Genomic DNA, 11,159 nt, shown 5'->3' with positions numbered 1-11,159 from the left:
GTTATAAAAATACTCACCTAATGCACTAGTGTGTTTCTTTATTCAGTCAAGAGATTTTACCAGTAATTTTAGTTCATTCTTCAGTGGGTTCATGTGTTCTATCATTACAATTACATTACAGTCTATGAATGAGATGGTTACCAAATCAAATTATTTAACACAATTTAACAACAGTGTTTCTCCTTGTTCCAGGTTTTAACTGACATTAGCCTACATTCATTGGACACAATATTAAACTTTTTGATTGAAGTCAGCACTGAAAAGATACCCAGAGATCCTAAACTAATTCATACTGGAAGAAAATTCGTAGTTTTTATTCCAACTGAATCTTTTATGCAAGGATTCATTAGATGGATAGATGTCATTCAAGATTTTAAAACTCACTTTTTTTGGCTTCTCAGGGAGTTTGATGAGACAAATATAATTTTTTTTATTGTCTCTTCGTCTTTATATTATTGCAAAGCATTTTCTTCTTAGCTGATTATGATAGGTTTCCAAATTCATTCATTAATTAATTTGTCACAGACCATTTGACTCATAACCAACAATAATTTTTGGTTAGTGAGTGTGTAGGCTTCTTACCTGTTGTATCGCGTGGGTGTACTCTGTGGTATGTCGGAGAGTAAGGGACAATTTGCTGGTGAGAGTTTAAGAGTTTCACAGGAGGTTTGTATAAATCATAATAACATAATGAAAGATTTGTTGTGCTTTTTTTGAAAAATTGTATTGGGGATGCAAAACCAACCTATGCAGAATAAAGGAATTCAGCCATTTTAATTTTAGAGCACAATTCATAACAGAGAGATCAAAAAGAGTTCTCAATTTTTCTCCCAAAAAACTTGAAAACTTTGTTAGTTATAAACAAAATGGACATAACGTATAAATAGGAATTTCAAAAAGAGAGAGAAAAAAAACAAAGATACACATGTTTTTCTAGAAAAATTATAATTTTAGTTATGTGTTATAATAATAAATACGTTTTTTTTTACGTATAGTTTAACTGATATATAAAGTCTTTAAGTTAACACTGGCATTTGTGAATGAAAAATTACCCTATCAAGATCTTTTTTTGTGTGTAAATCTCACTTAATTGGTCAGTAAGCCGGCTGTCTAATGACGTCACAACCCTGCGACTGTTTATATGCGATATACCACCATGGCTCTGTTTCCAGCGTTTGCAGAAACAGCGATTAATAAAGATGAAGATTCGTCCAAAGGTGAAAGTGTCTTCGTGTAGTACACATTTTAATATCGATAACTTTTTTACTGTGTTGTCTTTACACAAAGAGGATACACCTGCTGAGCCACGAGCTAGCTTATATTAGCTACCCCAGCGTCTGCCTACGGTTGAAGCTGAATGACAAACTTTAGCGTTAACTGATTTTCTGATCAATATATTTACACACCGCTACGTGAAACGTCTGACTATTCGTTCCTCTCAGATATGATGCTAGTGTCACATCTGTCGTATCCTGGTTATGATCATATTGGGGGGCTTTACATGGAATATAGAGAAATCATACTCTTCAGCTCCATAATAACATGACTCTAATATTGTCCAGGTGTCTGATCCTCTGATGCAGTCAACTCAGTTTGGTTGATGTAGTTACCACTGTAGGAAATTCAGTTTCTCTCTGTTGTAAGAGAAGATAAGTGTATCCCCTGCATTACCAGGATACTACACTGCACATCAACACATTCAGTGGTTGATAATCACCATCATGATCCCTCAGTCTTCCTGATTACTGTGTAACACTCTTTTGTTGTCCACTCTCTCCCCTTAGAGTTAGAGTGGCTGAAAAATAAGAGTTTTCAGACCGGGGATGCCCTCTCCCTTCACAGACGGTTTTTAGAGAAGGACTCAAGGTAAAAAAAAGTTTTTTTTTTTCTTTTTGTTGATTGTCAATATGCCTTTGTTTTTTTGTTTGTAATTCTTCTTATTTACATGTTTTACTTCCCTCTGAATACTAAATTAAGAAATTAGCTGAAAAAAGTTCATTACTCTTAACACTTTTCTAGTAAAAAGTACTCAAGGTAATATGTTGGAAATTAGTAAAATAAATTTTTGCTTGAGGCAGCTGTGAAGTTTAAATGTGTCCTCACTCCCTTTAACATTGAAATAACCTTATGATCCTCAAGTGTAGACAGAGAGGTGAGCTCTGCGGAGGAGGAGAAGGAAAAAGAGGACAATGCGCCCCAAAAAAAGAAGAAGAAGAAGAGTGAAAAGAAGAGGAAAAAGAAGAGAAAACACAAGAAGAAGAGTGGGAGGTGTTCAGATAGCAGTGGGTCTGACTCTGATACCATCTACCCCAGTGATCTCAAAAAGGAAGAAGAGGCAAATAGGTATCGACACACACATTTACATCACAGAAGCTTGCACTCTTAATTTTGTACACAATAGCATTCGCTGGTGTCTACTCTGTTTTTATGGTTGGTGTGTGTGGGATTGTGTGTGTGTATCCACTCTGCCTGTCTGCCAGGTCACAGGCTGTTCCAGTAGCAAGTCGTTTCTCCTGGTTGGATGACCTCCAGTCGCCCACAGAGCATCCGTTCTGTGTGGACCGCAAACCAGACCCAGCCAACTGGACATATAAGTCCTTGTACAGAGGAGATGTAGCACGGTAACACACACACTGTCTTAGTGACCATCCCTGCTCATGCTTATTACCTGCTTCTACAGTTTATTACTAACATCACTTACTGTTCAGAAGGGCTCTCTGGATCTTTGGGCCTTAAGAAGAAAAACCATAAAATTCTACATGAACTAGAACTACAGTTGTGAAGCTGTGTGTGTGTTCCAGGTACAGGAGGAAAGGCAGCTCGTCGTTGGGTCTGGATCCTCGCAGACAGGGAGTCAGCTGGCAGGAGTCCGAGTCAAAGAAGAAACAGAAAGGCGGGGACAAGAAGAGAGCAGAAGACAGATATTTCTCTAGAGTTAGTCGCCAGTTGCTGAGGTCCAAGTCCGCTGTTCCTACATTACCAACAAATCCTGAGTGTAGTGATGTCACCAGCTCCTCCTCCTTCCTCCCTCTGGGTGATGATGAGGGCGAGAACAAAGGAGGACAGACAGGTAAGAGATTTAGCCACAACAATGGCTTTGATTGGCCTGTAAAGGGTGGAATTTGTCTTCAACTGTACGGACTGCAATTTCACATTAAGATAATATCAGCAATTGAGCACATTTTTTCTGTGTCAGACATCTCTGCAACATACCTTCATCTTTTCGTTTTACCCCTTACATCTAACTTCAAACCTTCACTGTGTCAATCCAGGTGACAGAGTGCAGACCTCATCGGTAAATCCACTCGGTGTGTATGACTCCTCCACGGCCCTCTGGCTGCAGGGGAAGGGACAGCAGGACCAGACAGAGCAGCAGAAACAGGACGTACAGACAGGGCAGAGTGCTCTGCTTATGACCAGGAGGACTGAGGAGTTTAACAGGCAGCTGAGAGAACAGCCAGCAGACACACAGCTATGGATAAAATTCATACGATACCAGGTAGGAAGACTCTACTTTTGTTATTACAAACACGACTTCTTAATTCAGTTTTACTTGCCTTACAATCAGCTATGAACTGACACGATGCACTGGAGCAGCATATTTGTGTTCGTATGGATGTATATGTGTCAGTACATGTTTGTCATTTGTACATACATTATAATATGCCTTTTCTTTCCCTATTCACCTCAGCGTTTACTTTGCCAACTACCTCAGGGTTCATTGTTTAAAGACAGATCTTAAGTCTAACTTTCAGAATTTGCATATAAGGATATTAAGGGAAAGGCTTATTCTATATTTTTCTAATCATCACAAACTCCACGTAAAGATCAAAACTGCAAATGTGTTAGTGCAAGTTTCAAAGTTGCTACACTTGTGACACCCAGCCCTCAGACCAATAACTAAATGTACATACATTTTTCCACTGAGGCCTAACCCTAACCCTAAATGTACATACAGTATAAAGTCATTTAAAAAAAAAAAACACTCAGTCATTTCCTAAATGAGCAGGTCTCTATCATTTTCAAAAAATGTTCTCAAACAGCAATAAATATATAATATATAATTCATTGTCATTCAGCCTGTAATAATCAGGAAACTAATGATTTATCTGAACTCTGTTCATTAATTTTCAAAAACAAAGTCACTTCTCAGGATATTCAGCATTGTGTCTCATCTTTCTCATCTCCTCTCTCCCTCTCTAGGATGAGGTGAGTTCAGCAGAGTTTGGAGGTGAGGAGGAGCAACAGGACAACGATTCAACTGAGCGTCGCAAGTCTTCCTACCGAGCGGTCCTGGAGAAAAAGCTGAGCATCGCAGAGCGCGCTGTTGAAACCAACCCCAGCTGCATCACTCTGCAGCTGGAGAGGCTCAGGATCTGCCAGGAGCTGTGGGAGCCCTCAGTTCTGGCCAAAGAATGGAAGAAACTGGTCAGTCTGCAGTTGTTGTTTCATCATCATATTCACCCAGTGCTACTGTATGTAAACTATGTTCAGTGCTGCACACTCAAGGTGCAAGAGCAGCTCTGGTTTGTTTTCTTTGATCCAAACCAGAGTGTAAAAATGACGAGTGCCTATGTTGGAGTGTGTCTGTAGACTAAATCTTATAGTCATTTGAACAAAGCTAACTCATGTTTTATCTGTTTTACCTCAGGTGTTCCTCCACCCAAACAGTGCCCCCCTATGGAGAGAGTATCTGCTCTTCACCCAGAGCTACTTCAGCAACTTCACTGTGTCAAAGGTCAACTCTGCCTACGGGAAGTGTCTAAGCACACTGAGCTCTGTGCGGGACGGCAGCATGGTCTCTCATCCAGCCCTGCCAGGGACTGAGGAGGATATGTTGGGTAACAGAGATTTTGTTCAGCCTTTACTTTTCCACTGAGGACTGATTAGTGAATAACAGTCCCACACTGAGTCTCCCTGAGTAGAGTTTACCAGTCGGCCCAGTTTCATCACGTCCTTCTGCCATAACTAGAAAAACCTCCGCCCTCATATACACACATACACACTGGACATTTGAACTTTTGATACATCATATTCTCATTTGTTTGAGGAGAAAACTAAGCATTTTCTTTGTATGCTCAATGCTTATTTAATGTTGTTATAATGTCACTGTCATTTTGCCTGTTTGTATCCTTCTGTCCAGATATCTTCACCCAACAGTGTCATTTCCTGCGTCAGTCGGGTCACTCAGAGAAGGCGGTTTCTCTGTTTCAGGCCATGATCGACTTTACTTTCTACAAACCTGACAGTGTACGAGAACTGTCCACCAAGCAGCAGGTTTGTTTGTGTGTTTGTTTGAAGAAAACTTTAAACAGACAGATATGAGAGATATTCTCATCTAAAAAAAAAAAACTAACTCTCCCTTTAATGAAGTGAGAACCAGCAAAGTGTCCTCATTTTGTAAGATTTTCCTTTGCTTTGCGTTCTTGTGAGGATTATTTTATGTAGAGCAGTTGGTAGAAATGTGTGTGGCTTGGATTTGTCTTTTTTCTCTTAATCAGTATCAACAAATTCCAAATAAAGAGTAAATACTTTTTATAGGCACAGTAGAAATACAAAAGGACATTTACCTATGTCTTTGCGTGTGTGTGTGTGTGTGTGTGTGTGTGTGTGTGCGTGTGTGCGTGTGTGTGTGTGTGTGTGTGTGTGTGTGTGTGTGTGTATATACGTGCGCAGGTTGAGTTCTTTGAGCCGTTCTGGGACAGTGGGGAGGCGAGGGTTGGGGAGTTGGGGGCCAGAGGCTGGAAAGCCTGGATGCTCCAACAAGAACGTGGGGGATGGCTACAGCCCAGTGCAGGTAATACACACACACACACACACACACACACACACACACACACACACACACACAGGGGTCCTTACTGCATAATAATAAGGTTTGAAACTCAGCGTCATGTTTTGTTGTGTGTGTGTCTGTGTGTGTGTGTGTGTGTGTGTGTGTGTGTGTGTGTGTGTGTGTGTGTGTGTGTGTGTGTGTGTGTGTGTGTGTGTGTGTGTGTGTGTCTACAGATGACGAAGAGGAGGAGGAAGAGGATGAGGAGGAGGTGAAGGATCGGAGCCAGCCCCGACGAACAGTGTGGCTGGATGTGGAGGCATCACGTGAAGCAGCTCACTGGTTGCCCTGGAGACCTGACAAAGCCAAGGGCCAATCAGAAGAGGACTGTGAGGACCCAGACAGACAGGTACATACTGCTGGACCGAAAGACAGACATACAGACAGACAGGGATGGGTGGAGTTTTGGAATTGGCTTTACTGTGTGTTAAATTGAAGTTGCTAGATAGACGGACCACCTCTCCTCTGCTCTCTTTCTCTGCTCTCCAATTCTAGGTGTTGTTTGATGACATCGGCCCATCCCTGATTTGCCTGTCCTCACCAGAGCTCCAGCTCTGTCTTCTTCTCCATTTCTTGTCATTCCTGGGGCTGCCTGTGGACTCTGTGCTCTCTCCTGCCCCCTGTCAGCCTGGCCTGCTGCTGGAGAACCTGTCTTTGCTCACTCAGGGTAAAAACACACTCAGAAAGAGTAATACAAACTAACTGTTTGTTCTTTTTAAATAGTTAGAAGCATATTATTGAGATGAAGGCAGTGATCAATGTGGTTCCATGTCACATCCTAGGTAATGAGCTCCAGCGTCCTCTGAACTCCCACGATCTACCTGACCGCGGGGTTAACTCTGTAGGTCACATGACCACTCTTCAGGGAACCAGGAAATGGGTGGGGCTTGGAAAGCAGGGTGAGAGGTTTGTCACCAATGTGTTCAATATGGTCCAACCTGTCCTTCCTCCCCCCCACCGAGCCGTTCTGTCGCTCAGCTGGATGCAGTACGAGAAACTCAAGGTGAGAATCAGTTTATCTGATTCTAACTTATAATAAAACTTGAGAAAAGAATTCAGGTCAACTTGTTTTGAGGTCAGAAAAGTGTCTGACAGTGACATTAATTTACTTATTTGTATTTGTATTTATGTATGTGTCAGGTCTTGCACTGCCTGCGCAGCGGCAACAAAAAGCGCCTCCGTTTTCAAGGCAAGAGCAGCAAGCGGGTTGCCAAGCGACTGCTCAAAGAACCCGATAACCGCTCCTCATTGGTGATGTGGCGGGAGTACGCCCATCTGGAGTGGATGCTGGGCAACCTTGACGAAGCTCGCAAAGTCTTCTCCACAGCTGCAGCGATAGGGGGAACCAAGGGGTTGAGTAGCCCCACCCTCTGTGAGCTGTGTCAGCTGTGGTCCCAGCTAGAGGTGGAGGACGGAGTTGCCGTGCGAGGAGGGGGACTTACTGATGTAACTGCGTCCCCAGCTGTGTTGGTGCTAACCAGGCTAGCAGAAGGAACCTCCTCATCCTCTTCCTCATCATCCCAGGCCCTCTCTCCAGTATCTATCCTGAAGGCCAGGAGGTCTTATGAACAGGCTCTGACAACCAGCTTGTCAGCACTGGACCAAGTCCTCAGCAACCCTCAGACCAACAGAAAAGGTTCATGTTCTCAACAACATCTGTGTTTCTGTGTCTGTGTTTCCGTTCAGTAGTGCCGCTTTGCATGTTTTAGCCCATTTACAACAAATCCTGTAATTCAGTGTTTTTTCAAACATACCCTGCCACTGTTTGAAATCCATACTTATTTAGCTCCTCCCATGCAACCAATGTTTTCCAATCAGCTCTGTAGGCCATGTTAACCATAACATGTGGTATGGTATTTAGTTGCCTTTATTTTTTGTGAACTATAACAGACTGTAGAAAATGGTCAGTAGTAATGTGTCCTATACTTTATTTGTAAGTGGTCATGGAGCAACGCTTGTATTATCCTTCAACAATAAGTCATTTAGACTCAAATGATACAATATTGGGAGAATTATTTGAATAGAAAATTAGAAAAAGAATTGTCTAACTGATTGGCCTCTTTTACATTGCATACCACTGGATCAGATGGATGGAAAAACACAAGGCATCATTAAGATAATGCAAATTTAAGAAACAAACGTCTCAAAAGTCCTCCCCCTTTAAACGTAGGACCCACATAATCAGTTATTGATTTGATTAATTTCTAATCTCATTCCTCCACCACTAGGTCAAGAAGACTTACTGGGTGAGAAACTGAGGCTGAGTGGTCTGGTGGGCTGCTACGCTCTGTTCCAGTACCTCACAGTGGGAGTCCAAGCAACCAACGCCGTCTACAGCCAGGCCAGAGAAAGGATGGAGGAGCTGCATCGCACGCTAACACTTGACAAGCAATTCAACAGTAATGAGGAAGCTAACCTTGTGAGCGCTGAGGCTAAAAACTCTGCAGCTGACTGCAGCCAAACCAGCAGGCTCTATGTCAGTAAACTGGCCTCTGAGTGTCAGATATTAGCAGTGCAGCAGGCAGCCCTGCTGAGGTACCACAACAGTATCAGTGTGTTTCCACTGGCCACACTGAGACAAATGTTGACCTCTGCTCTTTCAACCTGGCCCAGCAGCGCCCCTCTCTGGAGCATATATGTACAGGTAAGCTGTGGTCTGCTCACAAGATGCCAAAACTAAATACATTTATTTTAATCATCAAACCACTCAGTCATTCAGAATGAGCTCCTTCTCTAGCTGTGCTTTCAGTTCTTTCAGCTTATTCTCTATAAAATCTTGTTTATTTGGACACCATGACCCTCATGCGATCTGTTTTCAGGTGGAGAACCGTTACCATAGTGCCGGACGGGCGCGTCGCTTTTTTCACTCTGTAACCAGGGACAACAGCAGTATGGTGCCACGCCTCTTTGCCATTGTTGCTGAACAACAAAGGAAGCAGCTGGTGGACGCTGCTCAGAGGTAAGAAGAGAAAGGATGATGGGTAGTTGTGGGTAGTGTTTTCCTGCTCTCATGTTACACGAGAATAAACACTGTACCAGCGTAAAAAGAAACGCAATCAAGATGCTATAAACATAGTTTTATCTCTTCTTTCTTTTTGTGTGTGATAATCCAAGAAAACTTTGATAAATATTCTCTCTCAAAATTGACATGACATATTACTGATTATAAAACACATTTGCATCAATTAAAAAAAAAAATTGTCTCTATAGGTCTTGTTGCCATGACGCTGCCTTGCCCATCCTACCAGAGAATGGCCTCAGCAACCGTATCCGTGGGCTGTTTGAACGCGCCATAGCAACAGAGAAGGGTGCTCGTTGTCCTTTACTTTGGAGGATGTACATGCACTTCCTGGTGAGATGGCAAACAGCACACACACACACTTACGACGCTCCACTGACTTCAACTCATTGATATTGATACCAGTCAAAAATGAGCTGAGGCCTGATCACTCTGTCAGTTATCCTCCTAAATAAAACAAAAGAAATTATTAATATTAATGTATTTATTTAGAATATTTTCAAAGAAAACAAAACTCCTGCTGTTCCTTTAAGATCCCATTTTGTTCTGTGTGTCATTTAGCTTTTTAATCTCTCACCTCAGAGTCCCACATATATTTTTTTCTCATTTTCCAAATATTGACTTGGAGGTAGAAGTGTGAGAACTAACACACACAGTAAGGCCAGCCTATACAGACTTACTTTGTGTAAGTTGCACATTTGGATGCACAAATATTGACCATCAGTAAAGGCTTATGCCTGTGTTGTGTGTATGTAATGTGTGTGTATTTGTAGGTGTCAGAAGGGAAGGTGGATAAAGCCACAGGGATCTTCTACAAGGCTTTACAGAATATTCCCTGGGTGAAGGTGAGTCACCAGTTTCTAACCTCTGTCTACTTGATTTTTAAACTGTAAGTATAAAAAATGAATTATCTCTCTCTTTCTCTTTGTTTGTGTGTGTATGGCACGTGTGTGGTCAGGGTTTGTACATGGATGCAGTCCAGCTGTTCCCTGAGCATCTGCAGGAGTTTGTAGATTTGATGACAGAGAAAGAACTCCGTCTCAGACTGCCTCTAGAAGAGCTGGATATACTACTGGAAGACTGAACACACACACACACACACACACACACACACACACACACACACACACACACACACACACAGTTGCTGTATTGAACAGTGAAGTTGCAGTAATCTTACCTAAAGATGCACAAAGAGCCATCGTTTGTACATAATATCTGAAAATGATTTATTTTAACAGCAAATAGACCTGTGTTTTAGTACCTGACACTGTCAATAAATATGATTCTCATTTGTTTGTTGTGTGTGCTGTAAATTTGTTACTTGAGTTTATTATAAAACTTTGTGACATGTTTCTATTATGTGATTGCAAAGAGCTCAACATTCTCAATATTCTCATTCTGATTTAAAAAAAAACTGTAAATAATACAGAGATAAATGAGAAGCATAAAAAAAGACCAGAAAAACCACAGAGTGATGATCATCTCCTTGCGTTGATGAAGATGAGGTGAAAAGATGTGTAGTCATAACTTTACCCAGATATGCTGAGTAGAAAATGAACTTGCCGTGTTTATAAAATTGTAATTTTTCCACTAAAATCTGTCAGAGTTGAAGTATATTTTTTAATCCCGTTCTTTTGAAGAATTACTTTTTAAACATGGGGACTTCTACCTCAGTTGTTTGGCCTGTATAGCCGTGGTTTCTAGATTTCTATCCATACACTCCCTCTTTGGCTCGGGCCTGATCTGAAAACACACCTGTGAATTACCTGGAAGTTTTTACCTGCCTTCTTTATATTCTATTACTCACATCACAGAACAAACTGTATACATCAGTAGCTCTATATTCTTTTATGATTCTGGGGGCTATAAGATGTTCTCCCTCTGTATGGGGTATGGGCAAATAGAACAGAACAGCTTTGGCATTAAATTCACAACTTAAAGGACTTAAAATTCTACTTTACTGAGCTTTCATAAATGTGAGGGAATGGAGGTCAATTCCTTTCGATATTTCGATATTTTCTGATATTGATTTCTCCTACAGTCTAAATAATATCAATCTGGTTATAATTGCTATGATAATGTACCAGCAGGTTAAACAGAAGTTGTAATGTAGGTTCAAATAGTGTTAGTGTATTTAATGAGGAATACATTTTCAGCAAGTGTATTATCCTTTACTATACATGGAGCATGATTGAATCAATCCACTGATTAGGTTTTATTTTAATCACCACCTGTGGTGTAAACCATTTGGTTCAATAAGATGGCGTAAATTTCTTATAGTCTTATTGTGGCAGAGTTTCTGAA

At 41.3% G+C, this 11,159-nt stretch overlaps 1 protein-coding gene across 1 annotated transcript; it reads left to right on the top strand.

Annotated features, from left to right (window-relative positions):
- The first annotated feature begins 1,126 nt into the window (after window positions 1-1,126).
- nrde2 (NRDE-2, necessary for RNA interference, domain containing) lies at window positions 1,127-10,148 on the top strand. The gene is made up of 19 exons (XM_056394509.1): window positions 1,127-1,217; window positions 1,785-1,866; window positions 2,140-2,343; window positions 2,481-2,621; window positions 2,802-3,070; window positions 3,273-3,499; window positions 4,204-4,428; window positions 4,652-4,841; window positions 5,144-5,277; window positions 5,677-5,797; window positions 6,010-6,182; window positions 6,329-6,500; window positions 6,616-6,836; window positions 6,974-7,469; window positions 8,062-8,477; window positions 8,653-8,792; window positions 9,044-9,185; window positions 9,626-9,697; window positions 9,811-10,148. Exons 1-19 carry the CDS (start codon window positions 1,142-1,144, stop codon window positions 9,934-9,936), a joined length of 3,627 nt encoding a protein of 1,208 aa, XP_056250484.1. The 5' UTR covers window positions 1,127-1,141; the 3' UTR covers window positions 9,937-10,148.
- The last annotated feature ends 1,011 nt before the right edge of the window (window positions 10,149-11,159 follow it).

Source organism: Seriola aureovittata, chromosome 13, assembly GCF_021018895.1.
Source record: "Seriola aureovittata isolate HTS-2021-v1 ecotype China chromosome 13, ASM2101889v1, whole genome shotgun sequence".
Classification (NCBI taxonomy): domain Eukaryota; kingdom Metazoa; phylum Chordata; class Actinopteri; order Carangiformes; family Carangidae; genus Seriola; species Seriola aureovittata.
This window is presented reverse-complemented; position numbering and strand designations above follow the sequence as displayed.

Coding starts and splice junctions, on each gene's coding strand:
- nrde2 (XM_056394509.1), top strand. CDS start 1,142: ATGCGATATACCACCATGGCTCTGTTTCCAGCGTTTGCAGAAACAGCG. Junction 2,622..2,801: donor TACAGAGGAGATGTAGCACG/GTAACACACACA, acceptor TGTGTGTTCCAG/GTACAGGAGGAAAGGCAGCT. Junction 3,071..3,272: donor GAACAAAGGAGGACAGACAG/GTAAGAGATTTA, acceptor GTGTCAATCCAG/GTGACAGAGTGCAGACCTCA.